The sequence below is a fragment of the Nerophis lumbriciformis genome, linkage group LG17, assembly GCF_033978685.3.
Source record: "Nerophis lumbriciformis linkage group LG17, RoL_Nlum_v2.1, whole genome shotgun sequence".
Classification (NCBI taxonomy): domain Eukaryota; kingdom Metazoa; phylum Chordata; class Actinopteri; order Syngnathiformes; family Syngnathidae; genus Nerophis; species Nerophis lumbriciformis.
Window position 1 is genome coordinate 4,716,229 of NC_084564.2, and position 21,824 is coordinate 4,738,052.

Genomic DNA, 21,824 nt, shown 5'->3' on the forward strand with positions numbered 1-21,824 from the left:
CATTAACTGTGGACCAGCTCTATACTCTCGGCAGGGTCCTTGAGGGTGCATGGGAGTTTGCCCAACCAGTCTACATGTGTTTTGTGGACTTGGAGAAGGCATTCGACCGTGTCCCTCGGGAAGTCCTGTGGGGAGTGCTCAGAGAGTACGGGGTATCGGACTGTCTGATTGTGGCAGTCCGCTCCCTGTATGCTCAGTGCCAGAGCTTGGTCCGCATTGCCGGTAGTAAGTCGGACACGTTTCCAGTGAGGGTTGGACTCCGCCAAGGCTGCCCTTTGTCACCGATTCTGTTCATAACTTTTATGGACAGAATTTCTAGGCGCAGTCAAGGCGTTGAGGGGATCTGGTTTGGTGGCTGCAGGATTAGGTCTCTGCTTTTTGCAGATGATGTGGTCCTGATGGCTTCATCTGGCCAGGATCTTCAGCTCTCACTGGATCGGTTCGCAGCTGAGTGTGAAGCGACTGGGATGAGAATCAGCACCTCCAAGTCCGAGTCCATGGTTCTCGCCCGGAAAAGGGTGGAGTGCCATCTCCGGGTTGGGTAGGAGATCTTGCCCCAAGTGGAGGAGTTCAAGTACCTCGGAGTCTTGTTCACGAGTGGGGGAAGAGTGGATCGTGAGATCGACAGGCGGATCGGTGCGGCGTCTTCAGTAATGCGGACGCTGTATCGATCCGTTGTGGTGAAGAAGGAGCTGAGCCGGAAGGCAAAGCTCTCAATTTACCGGTCGATCTACGTTCCGATCCTCACCTATGGTCATGAGCTTTGGGTTATGACCGAAAGGACAAGATCACGGGTACAAGCGGCCGAAATGAGTTTCCTCCGCCGGGTGGCGGGGCTCTCCCTTAGAGATAGGGTGAGAAGCTCTGCCATCCGGGAGGAGCTCAAAGTAAAGCCGCTGCTCCTCCACATCGAGAGGAGCCAGATGAGGTGGTTCGGGCATCTGGTCAGGATGCCACCCGAACGCCTCCCTAGGGAGGTGTTTAGGGCACGTCCCACCGGTAGGAGGCCGCGGGGAAGACCCAGGACACGTTGGGAAGACTATGTCTCCCGGCTGGCCTGGGAACGCCTCGGGGTCCCACAAGAGGAGCTGGACGAAGTGGCTGGGGAGAGGGAAGTCTGGGCTTCCCTGCTTAAGCTGCTGCCCCCGCGACCCGACCTCGGATAAGCGGAAGAAGATGGATGGATGGATGGATCTTTCATTAAATATGTAGCTTGTTATATAAAAGTCTATGTCCATACTAACAATCTAACACAGGGGTGTCAAACTCAAATACAGAGTGGGCCAATTTTTATGAGTATTTATTTTCGGTATTCAAAGTCTTTATAACGCTTGCAACACAGCTTTCGACGTTTCCTTTGCTCCTAAATCAGTCTTACACTCTAAAACCATTTGGACCTGAGACACTATGGCTTGTCTTTATTGCCATTCCGTTCCACATCTGAAGCCCAACTGGAGCTTATTAGTTTTACAAACAGAGGCATGAGTCATGCGTGAACGGTGTCTACATAATTGCCGAAGCTAAAACTGCTGCAAGCGCTTGGCTTAATCAACGGATTGATTTAGTGAGAGGAACTTGCTCACCGTGCGGATGAAACGCTGCTTCGATATCCTTCGCTGGCGCTGCAAGACAAACACAGACCTTGGAGAAGCTGTTGGTTTCCTGAAATCTACTATTCTCCTTCAAGTCTACCCGACTGTCTCCTGGTTCGTCTGTACGGCAGATTTCCCTCCAGCAGCAACGGCAGACCCTTCCTGTTCTTTTCAGGCGTATACGTCAGCAGTTCTGGTGGTTCTGCAAGATTGGAACGACGAAACCAGTCCGAAACTGTCCGTTTCTGCCTTTTTGAAAGTTCATTCTGGCTTTGCGATCGGAATCAAAGTGGAAAGAACACAAAGGGAAGTCTGACCTGACTGCCGTCTGCCGCGGTGGTAAGCGTGAATGTCATCCAGTCGTGGGGAAGCTGAAGACTTCTTCAGCTGGTCCTGGTTCAGCTGTGGGGCTACGATGAGGCAATAAAGGGGTGTTAGCGAGTTGCTTTTGTGTTGTAAAAGAACAGTACTTGCTTCTCTGAAGTGTGGACAATTATCTTATCAGTTAGCTACTCTGGGTTAGCTGCTAGCGGTAGCAGGTTAACTACTAACATGAACGGCACACACTTAACTAATATCAACTTAGCTGTACTTTACAGCAGAGGTTCTTGACCTTTTTGACTTCGGGGGCCCAACTTTTCCACTACAGAGGGGCCAGGGCCCACTCAAATATTAATACCGATTAGGAAACTTACTCTTGATTTTAATCGCATCCAATAATTATCTCTAACATACTTACAGTTTAAAAAGATGAACCGTCAGTGTTTCCCACACATTCATTTATTTGTGGCGGCCCGCCACGAAAGAATTACGTCCGCCACAAATGGATTTTTCGGCTTTTGACTCGCTCGACCGCTCATAAAAGCAACGGGACTCTGTCTGTGAATGTACCTTGTAGTTACAACTCCGGTGCAGTAGGTGGCGGTAGCCTACTATGCATTGTAACTCCGCCAATAGCACTTAACTCACCTGGTGGGCCAGAAGAAGAAAAAGAAGAAGAAGAAGAAGAAGAGGGACGGACGGACGGGATCAAAATACGAGGGTAATATATGTTATAGGTAGATAGGTTATAGCTGCATCGCTCGCGGCTCGTCATATATTTAACGTTAATCCGCGATTTCACCGAGCGTTTCACTGACGGTGAGCAGCCTGACGCTGCTTCATTAACACCGCCGCTGTTTGACTCGGGGTCCGGGGCAGACGCACGTAGTAACAGTCACCCGTTTTCATACCGACGAGCTAACGTGTCCAGGTTATAACCCTGTTGTCAATAAACACACGTGGAGACGGTGCTTCAGATACTACATTAATACTCAAGCTAAAATGTCCACTGTCCACTGCAGCATGTGAATGCAATGAAAAGAATAAAATCTGAGCCAACCAGCCGTTAAAATGTTGTCCAGGTTAATGTTTTGGCCATTAAAGGCCCTTCATTTCAATATTTCAACTGTGATCGGGCTTATAACAGGTGGCTGACCTGTTCAGATGGGTGTAACTGCTACTGGTCAAATAATGTGAAATAGCATTTAATTTTACATGTATGCAATGCCATTTAAATGTAATTATAGATAATAATAATAATAATAAATACTGTGTAGTGTTGTAAATAGTCAACGGGAAGGATTTTAGTAAGATATAAGCCATGAGCACTACACAGCCAGAAGAAAACCTAGGCAGGACAAGTAAAAATATTGGGGCAAGTAGATTTGAGAAGTCGGGCAGGTAGAAAAATTAGGGCGGAGGGAACAGGTGAGACTCAGCAAACTCTGAAAAATAAAGCAGGGTCAGATCAGAAATGCATTTTTCTCATGAAAAGGGTCCTAATTTATATTCTTATATGCCTTATAGAGAGGACCACAACAAAACATAGTGCGACCTGTTCAGCAGCAGCAGGAGGAGGAGGAGGAGGAGGTTGACTGACTGTGGCAGGACAACTCTGCCTCTGTTTCACTTTATGTTGCTGGTAAATAATATGGTTGTAGTAGAAGGCTAAAGTTAAATTATTTAGTGTGCACTAATTAAAGGGGCAGAGCTTTAAGAGACATTTTAGCTTTTATATTCTATAAGATATATTTTTTGTAAGAACCACAATTAATAAATATATTTCAGTGAATAACTAATTGTTCAAATCTGTATATAAATATGTACATAAAGGGTTGTAATTATATTCCAACTCCGCGTTCTTCTTGGTCGTCGCCGCTGCCCCCGACACCCCCCCCCCCCCACCCCACCACAAATAGATACCTGCCCTGTGGGAAACACTGAACCTTGTCAAAAGCATGTGTTTATCACAAAGATTATTATCAAGGCTTAGATCAGGCTGATTACCAAAATAGGTACTAATCAAATATGCTGCAAAAGAAGGCACTCATAAAAACTGAAAATGGAATAGGTAATATAGAAACTTATCAGAGCTGTTTATCTATTTCTAGAGAATTTAATTAATCATAAAGCTGGCACCCAATGTTATTAAAAAAGCATTGATTCAAAGACATGCAAAATTGGCCCTAGTGTGTGGATGTGAGTGTGAATGTTGTCTGTCTATCTGTGTTGGCCTTGCGATGAGGTGGCGACTTGTCCAGGGTGTACCCCGCCTTCCGCCCGATTGTAGCTAAGATAGGCTCCAGCGCCCCCCGCGACCCCAAAAGGGAATAAGCGGTAGGAAATGGATGGATGGATGATTTTGAATCCAGAATCATTTTGAATTGAATCGTTACCCCCAAGAATCGAGCCCAATCGTGTGGTGCCGTATAAGTGGTGTGGTCACCACTCCATCCCGCTACCAGTTTGGCCTGGCAAATGTCAAAGATCCCTGATTTAGGTCCAATGGCAATTACTTTATAGGCGCTAAAACTTAATCTTCCTTTTCAAGTTAACAGGGGGGTTCGAACAACGAGGATCAGGTCGGATTAGCGTACAGTGGCGCCTCGAGGCAGCAGCATAATTCTGGCTTTGTAGGAGTGCCAAAAAAGAATAGATTGATAAATACTTTAATGATTCCCTTTGGGAAATTCAGGAACGTCTCGAAACTCACACAGTAAAAGACATTGAAATAGCGAGAATGATAAAACCAGGCTAAGATAAAGGATCTAAAAAAGAAAACATTTTTACGGTCCAGCAGGCACAAGACATTGGCACAACGTTGATTATACATACATGTCCTTTAAAGCTGACTTTGAAAGAACGTTGCAAAATAGTTGTATTTGTAAATTGAGACAACGTGTCAGGCTTGTCACTGACAGTTTGGTTATGTCTGGGTTTTCCTCTGTGTTTGTGTTTTACTCCTGTCAGCACTCTTATTTTGGTTCCATTTCCTGCAGCTCTCACTGAGCGTTGTTTCCCGTCACCTGCTGCTGATTGCGGGCCTGGCCACACCTGGTGTCAATCAGCTGGCTGCTATTTATGCCTGCCTCGCCCTTCAGTCAGTGCCCGAGGATTGTTTGCTGTCTCCAGTTTTCCTGGTATCCTGTCTCCTGTATCCTGTTTTCCCTGCATTTCCTTTTGACATTAAAGTCATGTTCTCCTGCAACATGCCTGCCATCCTCTGCATCTTGGGGTTCGTCACCAGCAGTTCCTGACAGAATCCTTGAGCCAAATACGAACCCCGTGGAGATTTCAATGGCGGAGAGGCTTGACGGGATTTTTCTGCCGAGGGCTGAATTGAGGAGATGTTTTGCCTCGTTTTCGGTCTGTTGGCCACCTTGGGTACGTCTGGAACGCCGCCATCAACCCTGGTGGCCCTGCAGACGGCGCCATCCTCTCCGGTGGGCCTGCAGACGCCACCATCTTCTCCGGTGGGCCTGCAGACGCCGCCATCCTTTCTGGTGTGCCTGCGGGGGCCGCCATCAACCCCAGTGGGCCTGCAGACACCAACGGTGCAGCCGCATGTTGATCCGGCTCCTCCCACGGCAACAGACGAGCCGCCTGTTGATCCGGCTCCTCCCACGGCGACAGACAAACCGCCTGCTGATCCGGCTCCTCCTCCGACGACGACATTGTCTTCAGCGGCTCCTCCCACGGCGTCGCTAGCTTCTCTGTCTCTGCCAGGCCGTCTCACGGCGTCGCCAGCTTCTCAGTCTATGGTGGGCCGTCCCACAGCACCGCCATCCTCTGCACACGGCCCTCTCGTTGGCCACGGATGTGGCGTTTCTATGGGCAACCGCCTCGCCAATTGCGGTGGAGTTCAACTCGCCGCCTCCACCTGACTCGTCCCCGGTGACCATTGCCATTCCTCCCTCCAACCTCCCTTGGTTTTGAACTTTTTGTTAAAACTCAAAACGTCTGTAATCCGCTATCGGAAGGGGGTTATTGTCAGGCTTGTCACTGACAGTTTGGTTATGTTTGGGTTTTCCTCATCCATCCATCCATCTTCTTCCGCTTATCCGAGGTCGGGTCGCGGGGGCAGCAGCCTAAGCAGGGAAGCCCAGACTTCCCTCTCCCCAGCCACTTCGTCCAGCTCCTCCCGGGGGATCCCGAGGCGTTCCCAGGCCAGCCGGGAGACATAGTCTTCCCAACGTGTCCTGGGTCTTCCCCTTGGCCTCCTACCGGTCGGACTTGCCCTAAACACCTCCCGAGGGAGGCGATCGGGTGGCATCCTGACCAGATGCCCGAACCACCTCATCTGGCTCCTCTCGATGTGGAGGAGCAGCGGCTTTACTTTGAGCTCCCCCCGGATGACAGAGCTTCTCACCCTATCTCTAAGGGAGAGCCCTGCCACCCGGCGGAGGAAACTCATTTCGGCCGCTTGTACCCGTGATCTAGTCCTTTCGGTCATAACCCAAAGCTCATGACCATAGGTGAGGATGGGAACGTAGATCGACCGGTAAATTGAGAGCTTTGCCTTCCGGCTCAGCTCCTTCTTCACCACAACGGATCGATACAGCGTCCGCATTACTGAAGATGCCGCACCGATCCGCCTGTCGATCTCACGATCCACTCTTCCCTCACTCGTGAACAAGACTCCGAGGTACTTGAACTCCTCCACTTGGGGCAGGGTCTCCTCTCCAACCCGAAGATGGCATTCCACCCTTTTCCGGGCGAGAACCATGGACTCGGACTTGGAGGTGCTGATTCTCATCCCAGTCGCTTCACACTCGGCTGCGAACCGATCCAGCGAGAGCTGAAGATCCTGGCCAGATGAAGCCATTAGGACCACATCATCTGCAAAAAGCAGAGACCTAATCCTGCAGCCACCAAACCAGATCCCCTCAACGCCTTGACTGCGCCTAGAAATTCTGTCCATAAAAGTTATGAATAGAATCGGTGACAAAGGGCAGCCTTGGCGGAGTCCAACCCTCACTGGAAACGTGTCCGACTTACTACCGGCAATGCGAACCAAGCTCTGACACTGATCATACAGGGAGCGGACCGCCAAAATCAGACAGTCCGATACCCCATACTCTCTGAGCACTCCCCACAGGACTTCCCGAGGGACACGGTCGAATGCCCTCTCTAAGTCCACAAAACACATGTAGACTGGTTGGGCAAACTCCCATGCATAGGTTTTCCTCTGTTTGTTTATTTCCTGCATGTCTTCCCCTCACCGGCTGCTGATTGGTAGTCTGGCCACACCTGGTGTTTATCAGCTGGCTGCCATTTATGCCCGCCTCGCCCTTCAGTCAGGGCTCGAGGATTGTTTGCTGTCCAGAGTTTTCCTGTTATCCTGGTTCCTGTTTTCCCTGCATTTCCTTTTGACATTAAAGTCATGTTTTCCTGCAACACGCCTGCCATCTCTGCATCTTGGGGTTCGTCAGAACCCAACATTGATTAAAGGTTGTCAAAACGCATGTTGTTTCAACGTTATGTTCAAGTTGCTCAACGTCAGGACCTAATTCAACAAGTTCTCAAGTTCTCAAACTTGCGACAGCATGGGGAGGTCTCAATTAAATGTTTTCATTAGCGGGGATCTACTGTGCTGTTTATTTTTTAGTCAAAAGGCAAAGAATAATTGTTGTGGTTGCCTATTGAGAAATGAAGATGCGGTGCTGTGTGTGCTCTTCAATCATACAAACCCCGTTTCCATATGAGTTGGGAAATTGTGTTAGATGTAAATATAAACGGAATACAATGATTTGCAAATCCTTTTCAACCCATATTCAGTTGAATATGCTACAAAGACAACATATTTGATGTTCAAACTGATAAACATTTTTTTTTTTTTGCAAATAATCATTAACTTTAGAATTTGATGGCAGCAACACGTGACAAAGAAGTTGGGAAAGGTGGCAATAAAGACTGATAAAGTTGAGGAATGCTCATCAAACACTTATTTGGAACATCCCACAGGTGTGCAGGCTAATTGGGAACAGGTGGGTGCCATGATTGGGTATAAAAGTAGATTCCATGAAATGCTCAGTCGTTCACAAACAAGGATGGGGCGAGGGTCACCACTTTGTCGACAAATGCGCGAGCAAATTGTTGAACAGTTTAAGAAAAACCTTTCTCAAGCAGCTATTGCAAGGAATTTAGGGATTTCACCATCTACGGTCCGTAATATCATCAAAGGGTTCAGAGAATCTGGAGAAATCACTGCACGTAAGCAGCTAAGCCCGTGACCTTCCATCACTCAGGCTGTACTGCATCAACAAGCCACATCAGTGTGTAAAGGATATCACCACATGGGTTCAGGAACACTTCAGAAACACACTGTCAGTAACTACAGTTGGTCGCTACATCTGTAAGTGCAAGTTAAAACTCTCTTATGCAAGGCGAAAACCGTTTATCAACAACACCCAGAAACGCCGTCGGCTTCGCTGGGCCTGAGCTCATCTAAGATGGACTGATACAAAGTGGAAAAGTGTTCTGTGGTCTGACGAGTCCACACTACAAATTGTTTTTGGAAACTGTGGACGTCGTGTCTTCCGGACCAAAGAGGAAATGAACCATCCGGATTGTTATAGGCGCAAAGTGTAAAAGCCAGCATGTGTGATGGTATGTGGGTGTATTAGTGCCCAAGACATGGGTAACTTACACATCTGTGAAGGCGCCATTAATGCTGAAAGGTACATACAGGTTTTGGAGCAACATATGTTGCCATCCAAGCAACGTTACCATGGACGCCCCTGCTTATTTCAGCAAGACAATGCCAAGCCACGTTGTTACATCAAGAGTGCGGGTACTAGACTGGCCTGCCTGTAGTCCAGATTGAAAATGTGTGGCGCATTATGAAGCCTAAAATAGCACAACGGAGACCCCCGGACTGTTGAACAACTTAAGCTGTACATCAAGCAAGAATGGGAAAGAATTCCACCTAAGAAGCTTAAAAAATGTGTCTCCTCAGTCCTTAAAGGTTTACTGAGTGTTGTTAAAAGGAAAGGCCATGTAACACAGTGGTGAACATGCCCTTTCCCAACTACTTTGGCACGTGTTGCAGCCATGAAATTCTAAGTTAATTATGAGTTTGAACATCAAATATGTTGTCTTTGTAGTGCATTCAACTGAATATGGGTTGAAAAGGATTTGCAAATCATTGTATTCCGTTTATATTTACATCCAACACAATTTCCCAACTCATATGGAAACGGGGTTTGTAATAGGGTCATGTCAAGTGGTGTTTGGAATGACTGAAAAGGTATCACAACAAAGTTTGTGTGTTTGTCACTCACACTGGTAGAAGTTGTCTCCCAGGACCTGTCTGGCCTGAAGAACACAAATCAGAATTGGGGGTTAAATCACCAAAAATGAATCCCGGGCGCGGCCACCGCTGCTGCCCACTGCTCCCCTCACCTCTCAGGGGGGGTGATCAAGGGTGATGGGTCAAATGCAGAGAATAATTTCGCCACACCTAGTGTGTGTGTGTGACAATCATTAGTACTTTGATTTAATATTAATTAAATTAATTAAATTAATTAAATTAATTAAATTAAATTAAATTAATTAATTAAATTAATTTAAATTAATTAATATTAATTAGTGTGTGTGTGTGTGAGACAATCATTAGTACTTTAATTTAAAATTAATTAAATTAATTAATATTAATTAGTGTGTGTGTGACACAATCATTAGTACTTTAATTTAAAATTAATTAAATTAATTAAATTAATTAAATTAATTAAATTAATTAAATTAAATTAAATTAATTAATTAAATTAATTTAAATTAATTAATATTAATTAGTGTGTGTGTGTGTGACAATCATTAGTACTTTAATTTAATATTAATGAAGCAGAAACAACATGGCATTGTTTCAAAAAGGGCCACATACACAAAACTCTGAAAATACCCCCCACCACCTCACCCTAAACCAGTTCTTCTCAAATTCAATTCAAATTGATTGACTTTATTTGATTTTATTTTTCAGTATAAAATTGTTCAAGTCGCTCCAAATTGGTTTTTTTTAATAGTTTAAATAAGAATATCTTTATTTTATTTTATTTTTTAAAACCCAGCATCACACCACTCCATACACACACACACATTTATGTTTACATGCACTAAAAAGTCATTATTGCATGGAATTTTGTTAAAAAAAAAAGCTTTTTGAAAGACAACCTTAATTAGGTTTTTTTCTACCTTTTAAAGATGGGTTTGACCTATTTAGAACAAATCTAAGTAAACCCCCCTAAATAATATGGTATTGTTTTGGAATAAATATATATATATATTTTTTTACAAAGAATCTCACAATATGAATGGAAATAACCTGACATTATTCACTTAAATATGAATATACCGTATTTTTCGGAGTATAAGTTGCACCGGAGTATACAGGTAAAAGCCAGTAAATTAGAATATTTTGAAAAACTTGATTTATTTCAGTAATTGCATTCAAAAGGTGTAACTTGTACATTATATTTATTCATTGCACACAGACTGATGCATTCAAATGTTTATTTCATTTAATTTTGATGATTTGAAGTGGCAACAAATGAAAATCCAAAATTCCGTGTGTCACAAAATTAGAATATTACTTAAGGCTAATACAAAAAAGGGATTTTTAGAAATGTTGGCCAACTGAAAAGTATGAAAATGAAAAATATGAGCATGTACAATACTCAATACTTGGTTGGAGCTCCTTTTGCCTCAATTACTGCGTTAATGCGGCGTGGCATGGAGTCCATGAGTTTCTGGCACTGCTCAGGTGTTATGAGAGCCCAGGTTGCTCTGATAGTGGCCTTCAACTCTTCTGCGTTTTTGGGTCTGGCATTCTGCATCTTCCTTTTCACAATACCCCACAGATTTTCTATGGGGCTAAGGTCAGGGGAGTTGGCGGGCCAATTTAGAACAGAAATACCATGGTCCGTAAACCAGGCACGGGTAGATTTTGCGCTGTGTGCAGGCGCCAAGTCCTGTTGGAACTTGAAATCTCCATCTCCATAGAGCAGGTCAGCAGCAGGAAGCATGAAGTGCTCTAAAACTTGCTGGTAGACGGCTGCGTTGACCCTGGATCTCAGGAAACAGAGTGGACCGACACCAGCAGATGACATGGCACCCCAAACCATCACCAAACCATGCAAATTTTGCATTTCCTTTGGAAATCGAGGTCCCAGAGTCTGGAGGAAGACAGGAGAGGCACAGGATCCACGTTGCCTGAAGTCTAGTGTAAAGTTTCCACCATCAGTGATGGTTTGGGGTGCCATGTCATCTGCTGGTGTCGGTCCACTCTGTTTCCTGAGATCCAGGGTCAACGCAGCCGTCTACCAGCAAGTTTTAGAGCACTTCATGCTTCCTGCTGCTGACCTGCTCTATGGAGATGGAGATTTCAAGTTCCAACAGGACTTGGCGCCTGCACACAGCGCAAAATCTACCCGTGCCTGGTTTACGGACCATGGTATTTCTGTTCTAAATTGGCCCGCCAACTCCCCTGACCTTAGCCCCATAGAAAATCTGTGGGGTATTGTGAAAAGGAAGATGCAGAATGCCAGACCCAAAAACGCAGAAGAGTTGAAGGCCACTATCAGAGCAACCTGGGCTCTCATAACACCTGAGCAGTGCCAGAAACTCATCGACTCCATGCCACGCCGCATTAACGCAGTAATTGAGGCAAACGGAGCTCCAACCAAGTATTGAGTATTGTACATGCTCATATTTTTCATTTTCATACTTTTCAGTTGGCCAACATTTCTAAAAATCCATTTTTTGTATTAGCCTTAAGTAATATTCTAATTTTGTGACACACGGAATTTTGGATTTTCATTTGTTGCCACTTCAAATCATCAAAATTAAATGAAATAAACATTTGAATGCATCAGTCTGTGTGCAATGAATAAATATAATGTACAAGTTACACCTTTTGAATGCAATTACTGAAATAAATCAAGTTTTTCAAAATATTCTAATTTACTGGCTTTTACCTGTAAGTCGCACCTGCCGAAAATGCATAATAAAAAAGGAAAAAAACATATATAAGTCGCACTGGAGCCCGGCCAAACTATGAAAAAAACTGCGACTTATAGTCCGAAAAATACGGTACATCTCTAACGTTTTCCTTTGACTTAAGAGTGTAAAGTAGACATGAGCTGATTTGCATACTATAGGAATCCTAATAACACATCTTTGTTATCACCATTATTATATTATTATTGGTGCATCTCCTTACTGTTAGGTCTTTCCCTGTCTAACTTTAATGGAGGGTCCTTGAACACACCACAGTCATGTGCAATAAGATGCAAAAGGGAAGCATAACTTCCTCAAAAAGATTTATGATATTTTCTTCTCTGCCCTCATCCTTGTTCTAAAATGCTATTATAGTATTCATTTTATATTAACATTCATGCGACTTGTCCAGGGTGTACCCCGCCTTCCGCCCGAATGCAGCTGAGATAGGCTCCAGCACCCCCCCGCGTGACCCCAAAAGGGACAAGCGGTAGTAAAATGGATGGATGGACTTCTTTTTTTAAATTAATTACACATTTAATTGGTACAGGAAACCTATTTTGAAAAGCTGAGGGGCCACCCTCTGCTGGGGAGCCTGGTACTATAATATCTCTACTGGTACTATAATATCTCTACTGGTACTATAATATCTCTACTGGTACTATAATATCTCTACTGGTACTATAATATCTCTACTGGTACTATAATATCTCTACTGGTACTATAATATCTCTACTGGTACTATAACATCTCTACGCTGGTCTCAAAGTCAACACACAGTAATGTGTGATGCACACCAGCAGGGGGCAGCAACAGTAATGTGTGATGCACACCAGCAGGGGGCAGCAAAGGCCAACAGAAACTACTACTACTGCTGCTAGTTAGTACTACATATCTTATTGTCTTGTACTACATGTCTTATTATCTTGTACTACATATCTTATTATCTTGTACTACATATCTTATTGTCTTGTACTACATATCTTATTATCTTGTACTACATATCTTATTATCTTGTATTACATATCTTATTATCTTGTACTACATATCTTATTGTCTTGTACTACATATCTTATTGTCTTGTACTACATATCTTATTCAATTGTACTACATATCTTATTATCTTGTACTACATATCTTATTATCTTGTACTACATATCTTATTGTCTTGTACTACATATCTTATTATCTTGCACTACATATCTTATTATCTTGTACTACATATCTTATTATCTTGTACTACATATCTTATTATCTTGTACTACATATCTTATTATCTTGTACTACATATCTTATTGTCTTGTACTACATATCTTATTCAATTGTACTACATATCTTATTATCTTGTACTACATATCTTATTATCTTGTACTACATATCTTATTGTCTTGTACTACATATCTTATTATCTTGTACTACATGACTTTTTACCTGGTACTACATATCTTATGACATATCTACATGTCTTGTTACTTTGTACTACATATCTTATTACTTTGTATTACATGTCTTATTACTTTGTACTACATATATTGTTACCTTGTACTAAATATCTTGTTACTTTGTACTACATATCTTGTTACTTTGTACTACATATCATGTTACCTTGTACTACGTATCTTATTACTTTGTACTACATATCTTATTTTGTACTACATATATTGTTACCTTGCACTACATATCTTGTTACTTTGTACTATATGTCTTGTTACTTTGTACTACATATCTTGTACTACATATCATGTTACCTTGTTTTACATATCTTGTTACTTTGTACTACATGTCTTCTTACTTTGTACTACATATCTTTTTAACTTGTACTAAAAAATCTTATTAAATTGTACTACATATCTTATTACTTTGTGCTCCATATTTTGTTACCTTGTACTACATGACTTGTTACTTTGTACTACATACCTTGTTACTTTGTACTACATATCTTGTTACTTTGTACTACATATCTTGCTACCTTGTACTACATGACTTGTTACTTTGTACTACATGTCTTGTTACTTTGTACTACATGTCTTGTTACCTTGTACTACATGACTTGTTACTTTGTAGTACATGTCTTGTTACTTTGTACTACAAGTTTTGTTACTTTGTACTACATGTCTTGTTACTTTGTACTACATATCTTGTTACTTTGTACTACATATCATGTTACCTTGTTTTACATATCTTGTTACTTTGTACTACATGTCTTCTTACTTTGTACTTCATGTCTTGTTACTTTGTACTACATATCTTGTTACTTTGTACTACATGTTTTGTTACTTTATACTACATGTCTTGTTACATTTACAACATATCTTGTTACTTTGTACTACATGTCTTATTACTTTGTACTATATAACTTGTTACATTGTACTACAAATCTTGTTACTTTGTACTACATGTCTTGTTACTTTGTACTATATGTTTTGTTACTTTGTACTACATATCTTGTCACTTTGTACTACATGTCTTGTTACTTTGTACTACATGTCTTGTTACTTTGTACTACATATCTTGTTACTTTGTACTACATGTCTTGTTACTTTGTACTACATGTCTTGTTACTTTGTACTACATATCATGTTATTTTGTACTACATATCTTGTTACTTTGTACTACACGTTTTGTTACTTTATACTACATGTCTTGTTACATTGTACTACGTATCTTGTTACTTTGTACTACATGTCTTGTTACATTTACAACATATCTTGTTACTTTGTACTACATGTCTTATTGCTTTGTACTACATATCTTGTTACTTTGTACTACATATCGTGTTACTTTGTACTACATATCTTATCACTTTGTACTACATATCTTTTTAACTTGTACGAAAAAATGTTATTAAATTGTACTACATATCTTATTACTTTGTGCTCCATATCTTGTTACCTTGTACTACATGACTTGTTACATTGTACTACAAATCTTGTTACTTTGAACTACATATCTTGTTACTTTGTACTACATGTCTTGTTACTTTGTACTACATGTCTTGTTACTTTGTACTACATGTCTTGTTACTTTGTACTACATATCTTGTTACTTTGTACTACATGTCTTGTTACTTTGTACTACATGTCTTGTTACTTTGTACTAAATGTCTTGTTACTTTGTACTACATCCTTGTTACTTTGTACTATATGTCTTACTACTTTGTACTACATGTCTTCTTACTTTGTACTACATGTCTTGTTACATTGTACTACAAATCTTGTTACTTTGTACTACATGTCTTGTTACTTTGTACAACACGTCTTGTTACTTTGTACTACATATGTTACCTTGTACTACATGTCTTGTTACCTTGTACTACATGTGTTGTTACCTTGTGTGGTAGCAAAGCGGGATGGTTTTCGACGATGAGTTTCTTGAGGTAGTGCACCCACAGCCTCTTCTCCTCCATGTTTTTAGTCTGCCAGCAAAGAGCACAAGTGTTGAGAGAACCTTTCTTCTCTCCACTAACACCAGGAGGAACCTCCCAGAAGTCACCTGGACCACGTGCTGCTGTTTGGGGATCATCAGGTCGGACACTCGGAAACACAGCGGCTCCTTCAGCGCGTGGACGAGGATCAGGTTGCAACACTGCGGCACAGGAAGACGACACATGTGGGCATGTCGGTCGGGTGGAGGGAGGGGGGGGGGGGCGAGGCGTCTGGGACTTACGAAGATGTGCGTGCTGTACACAAACTGATCGGCGCGCTTTTTGGCGATCAGCAGCATCTTGTCGAACAGGAAGAACGCTCGCTCCTTCTTCACCCGCTGCACCTTGAAGGAACCTTCCAGGACCAGCTCGCCAAAGCCGCTCAGGTCCGGACCGTTCCAGTTCACCAGGAGGGACTCGATTTCCTGTGCGGCGAAAGGTCAACCAGGCTGGAGGTGAAGGGTGGCGACTGAAGTTGGAACTTCATGCTTGCTGGTAACCAGCTGCATGACGACCTCTGACCTCACACAAGCAGCAACCAGAAGATGAAGACGTTTGACTCCGGCTGTGTCGCACCTCCAAACTCACACTTGGTACTAAACAGCCTGGGAAAACTATAAAATAGCGTGTACTAGGGTTGTGCGGTATAACGGTACTAGCAGAGGTGGGTAGAGTAGCCAGAAATTGTACTCAAGTAAGAGTACTGTTACTTTAGAGATTTATTACTCAAGTAAAAGTAAGGAGTAGTCACCCAAATATTTACTTGAGTAAAAGTAACAAGTATGTTGTGAAAAAACTACTCAAGTACTGAGTAACTGATGAGTAACATACACACTCATATCATATATATATATATATATACACACACACCCACACACACACACACACACACACACACACACACATATATATATATATATATACACATATATATATATATACATACATTGATATATACAGTATATAATTTATATTTATTTATTTTGCCGTTTTTGTTTACCGTATTTTCCGCACTATAAGGCGCACCTAAAAACCACAAATTTTCTCAAAAGCTGACAGTGCGCCTTATAACCCGGTGCGCTTTATATATGGATTAATATTAAGATTCATTTTCATAAAGTTTCGGTCTCGCAACTACGGTAAACAGCCGCCATCTTTTTTCCCCGTAGAACAGGAAGCGCTTCTTCTTCTACGGTAAGCAACCGCCAAGGTAAGCACCCGCCCCCATAGAACAGGAAGCGCTTCTTCTTCTACTGTAAGCAACCACCCGCCCGCGTAGAAGAAGAAAAAGCGCGCGGATATCACCGTACGTTTCATTTCCTTTGTGTGTTTACATCTGTAAAGACCACAAAATGGCTCCTACTAAGCGTCAGGGATCCGGTTCATGAAAAGACGCAATCTCTCCATCCGCACACGGACTACTATTTCACAGCAACTGATATTCCTGTGAACTGCACTGTGGATACAACGGGAGCACGTACGGTGACTATTCGCACCACAGGGAATGAGTAGTCATCCTTCACTGTGGTTCTAGCTTGCCATGCTAATGGCCAGAAACTTCCACCCATGGTGATATTCAAAAGGAAGACCTTGCCAAAAGAGACCTTTCCAGCCGGCGTCATCATAAAAGCTAACTCGAAGGGATGGATGAAGAAAAGATGAGCGAGTGGTTAAGGTAAGTTTAAGTTTACGCGAAGAGGCCGGGTGGCTTTTTTCACGCAGCTTCGTCCATGTTGATATACGACTCCATGCGCGCCCACATCACGCTGGTTTTTAATATATTATTAAAGTTTGACTGACCTATTTGACTGTTTTTTTGACATTCCTTTAGCGCAGTTAGATGCGGCTTACAACACGGGGCGGCTTATAGGTGGACAAAGTTTTGAAATATGCCGTTCATTGAAGGCGCGGCTTATAACCCAGGGCGCCTTATGGTGCGGAAAATACGGTACATGTTAAAGATGTTTTAATGAATATACATGCATGTTTAACACATATAGATTCCTTTCTTTCATGAAGACAAGAATATAAGTTGGTGTATTACCTGATTCTGATGACTTGCATTGATTGTAATCAGACAGTAGTGATGATAACGTCCACGTTTTCAAATGGAGGAGAAAAAAAGTTCCTCCTTTCTGTCTAATACCACGTGAAAGTGGTTGGTTTTTGGCTTCTTATTTGTCCAGCTTCCATATTCGTTTTTATACACTTTACAAGAAATACATTGGCGGCAAACTCCATAGCTTGCTAGCTTGCTAGCATGTTTGCGCTGGCTTTCGGAGACTCTTATTTTGAAAGCGCAGGCGCGATGGAGCGGCACTTTTATTGTGAAGACAGGAACTGTGCAGTCAGTCTTTAGGCTTTTGACGGGGTGTACGGTTGAAATAAAAAAGGGTCTTTTTTTCCTTCACACTTTTGATTGATTGATTGGAACTTTTATTAGTAGATTGCACAGTACAGTACATATTCCGTACGATTGACCACTAAATGGTAACACCCGAATACGTTTTTCAACTTGTTTAAGTCAGGTCATGTGACCACCTGGCTCTGTTTGATTGGTCCAACGTCACCAGTGACTGCATCTGATTGGTGGAACGAAGTGAAACGTCACCAGTAAGGCAGGCACTTTGAAGGTCTGTCTGACAGACCAAAACAAACAAAGCGTGCATTAACAGATCGATACAAATTAGTAGCGAGTAGCGAGCTGAATGTAGATAAAAGTAGCGGAGTAAAAGTAGCGTTTCTTCTCTATAAATATACTCAAGTAAAAGTAAAAGTACGTTGCATTAAAACTACTCTTAAAAGTACAATTTATCCTAAAAGTTACTCAAGTAGATGTAACGGAGTAAATGTAGCGCATTACTACCCACCTCTGGGTACTAATGAGTTAAAAACTGTACTATACCGCTTCTGAAAAATACCGGTTCTCTTATTTTTTCCCGGACATGAAGGCACGCTGTCGTCACGTCGTGACATCGCTGGTAAGAAGTTAGACGACGCACACGCACGTAGTACTTACAGGCAGAAACAGCATGTAGACAACTGAGGGAGAATGGATGCATTTTGGCTTAGAAACCAATGATAATGATGTACTCCAGATGTGCTTTTAAAGGGGAACTGCACTTTTTTTTAAGCCTATTGTTTACAATCCTTGTGCGAGACAAGAAGACAAAAGTTATATTTTTTTTCGCTTTCTAACATATAAAAATCGGTTCGTTCTCGGTGGCTAGCGATTCTACCTCTAAATCACTTCCAAAATGCATTCAAAAACTGTGAACAATACTGAATTTTATTAATTTTTCCATAACTTGTATAATAACTAGAGATGTCCGATAATATCGGCCGATAAATGCTTTAAAATGTAATATCGGAAATTATCGGTATCGGTTTTGTTATTATCGGTATAATTTTTTAAATTTTTTTATTTATTAAATCAACATAAAAAACGCAAGATACACTTACAATTAGTGCACCAACCCAAAAAGCCTCCCTCCCCCATTTACACTCATTCACACAAAAGGGTTGTTTCTTTCTGTTATTAATATTGTGGTTCCTACATTATTTATCAATATATTTTTATACTGTTTTACTTTCTTTTTTATTCAAGAAAATGTTTTTTAATTTATTTATCTTATTTTATTTATTTATTTATTTTTTAAAGGACTTTATCTTCACCATACCTGGTTGTCTAAATTAGGCATAATAATGTGTTAATTCCACGACTGTATATATCAGTATCGGTTGATATTGGTATCGGTAATTAAAGAGTTGGACAATATCGGAATATCGTATACCGGCAAAAAGCCATTATCGGACATCCCTAATAATAACCAGTGTTGGGACTAACGCGTTACAAAGTAACGCCGTTATTTTCGGCGGTAACTAGGAATGTTATTTTTTATATTCAATAACTCAGTTACTGTTACTACGTGATGCGTTACTGCGTTATTTTACGTTATTTTTTATGTAGTATCGGTTAGAAACATAAAATCTGAGTGTGTTTTATTGCAGCGCTGCAGTGTCGTCCTTCTGATTCTTCTTGCATACCTGCCAACTTTTGAAATCAGAAAAACCTAGTAGCCAGGGTCCAGGGGCCGCAGGCCCCGGTAGGTCCAGGACAAAGTCCTGGTGGGGGGCTCAGGCTTCGCCCCCCCGACGCAAAATGATTATTAGCATTCAGACAGGTTAAAATGTTGCTAAAACCATCACTTTTCTATCAGTCACAGTGACGTTTCAAAACAAAAATATTACAGCAAAAATCATATGGGTTGATTGACATGTTTATTCTGTAAGCTAACTTCAATAGTTTGAAATTATTTTGACAGTTAATGCCAGTTATCCTGTCAACCTTTCACAAGACTTCAATTTGTTAATTGAAAGTATAAACAGTATAAACACTTTTTACAGTAAACAAATGGTAAAACAGTACTAAACAATTCCATTAAAAAAAAAATTGGTGTCATTATTAACTTTCTGTCCAAGCTTGTATAATCTACTGCCTTGTTCAATTGTAAAAAATATTCTGTGCCTAAAATTCACATTTCTATCACAATTATCATACTGTAAACATGGTAAGCTAACTTCATTAAAATTAATAGTCCTGTCAATAGCATGGAATTACAATTCAAATGTAGTTTTTTTGTAAGCCTTTCAAAAGAATTCAAAATATGAAAAATTAATGAAAATTAATTGAAGCCATCAGACACTTGAAAAGTGGCACATCACATCTCTAATGTAATCATTTTAACTTTTCAACAGAAATAGCACTGCAAAAATATTAAGGACATACTTCTGTATTTTGGTAGTTATGCTGTCAACATTTAACAAGATTTCTTCAACTTGGACTTGAAAGCATAAATAGTATAAACACTTTTAACAGTATAACAGTACTAAACAATTCCAATAGATAACATTGGTGTCATTACCTTTTTGTTTGCTCAATTATTGCCTCCGTAAATAAAACTTCGGCATTTATCACATCCAAAGAATCTGTTTGGGCGACGAAAAACGTTGAACGTTTTCCACTTGTATCGCTAGCAACGGCATTAGACTTGTGTTTTTTTGTCCCAACGTGGTCTTTTACATCGCTAATTCCTCCGTGTCCGATCGAAAAATCTTGTCTGCACAAGGTGCAATTCGCGTAGTTTTCACCCTTTTTGGAACGGATAATTATTCCCGGATAGGCTTTTGAATATTCTTCACGGAATGACTGCAGTTTTCTTTTCGGTTTAAGACTCGTTTGCCATTTTTCTCCGGCTGATTCCATGATCGTTCGCTCGTTTGGAAACAATGGCAACTGGTGCCTCGTGCTTGGCAGCGGTGCTATAAATAGCCTCGCGCATGGCATTCGGAATGGCTCGATAGGAAGTTACGGGAAGCAGTGTCGATTGTCATTGTTGTTACGCGATTTCGTGAATAAAACTTAAAAAAAAAATTTTTTTTTTTAATTAATGAAAAACCGTATTTTTTATTACTGCAACTGTAACCCGGAATAGGTTGATGAAAACCGTACTAATTACGGGAAAACCGGAGTAGTTGGCAGGTATGTGTAGACAACTGAGGGAGAATGGATGCATTTTGGCTTAGAAACCAACGATAATGATGTACTCCAGATGTGCTTTTAAAGGGGAACTGCACTTTTTTCAGCCTATTGTTTACAATCCTTGTGCGAGACAAGAAGACAAAAGTTATATATTTTTTCCCGCTTTCTAACATATAAAAATCGGTTCGTTCTGGCAATGCAGCTAATAGGAATCAATTCTACCTCTAAATCACTTCCAAAATGCATTCAAAAACTGTGAACAATACTGAATTTTATTAATTTTTCCGTAACTTGTATAATAACTAGAGATGTCCGATAATATCGGCCGATAAATGCTTTAAAATGTAATATCGGAAATTATCGGTATCGTTTTTTTTTGTTGTTTTTTTTTTAAATTAAATCAACAGTTTTGTAATATGTAATTAATTAAGTCAGTCATTATTAACACACTGAGATGAAGAATATCTTATTTTCAATAAGGTTGAAAGTAGAGATGTCCGATAATATCAGCCTGCCGATATTATCGGCCGATAAATGCTTTAAAATGTAATATCAGAAATTATCGGTATCGTTTTTTTTTTTTTTTTTTTTTTTAATTAAATCAACAGTTTTGTAATATGTAATTAATTAAGTCAGTCATTATTAACACACTGAGATGAAGAATATCTTATTTTCAATAAGGTTGAAAGTAGAGATGTCCGATATTATCGCCCGATAAATGCTTTAAAATGTAATATCGGAAATTATCGGTATCGTTGTTTTTTTTGTTTTGTTTTTTTTTAAATTAAATCAACAGTTTTGTAATATGTAATTAATTAAGTCAGTCATTATTAACACACTGAGATGAAGAATATCTTATTTTCAATAAGGTTGAAAGTAGAGATGTCCGATAATATCAGCCTGCCGATATTATCGGCCGATAAATGCTTTAAAATGTAATATCGGAAATTAT

The 21,824-nt window shown here is 41.0% G+C and overlaps 1 protein-coding gene across 1 annotated transcript in view; it reads right to left on the reverse strand.

Annotated features, from left to right (window-relative positions):
- Positions 1-1,110: 1,110 nt before the first annotated feature.
- The window catches only part of plekhg2 (pleckstrin homology domain containing, family G (with RhoGef domain) member 2), a 225,001-nt gene continuing 204,287 nt past the window's right edge, over positions 1,111-21,824 (reverse strand). Inside the window, exons 11-17 of the mRNA XM_061972275.1 lie at positions 15,573-15,755; positions 15,399-15,491; positions 15,235-15,321; positions 9,197-9,230; positions 1,910-2,002; positions 1,693-1,794; positions 1,111-1,622 (exon numbers count right to left, since the gene is read on the reverse strand). Of these exons, the coding sequence (XP_061828259.1) occupies positions 1,549-1,622; positions 1,693-1,794; positions 1,910-2,002; positions 9,197-9,230; positions 15,235-15,321; positions 15,399-15,491; positions 15,573-15,755 (666 nt within the window). The 3' untranslated portion in view covers positions 1,111-1,548. The remainder of the gene's footprint in view (positions 1,623-1,692; positions 1,795-1,909; positions 2,003-9,196; positions 9,231-15,234; positions 15,322-15,398; positions 15,492-15,572; positions 15,756-21,824) is intronic.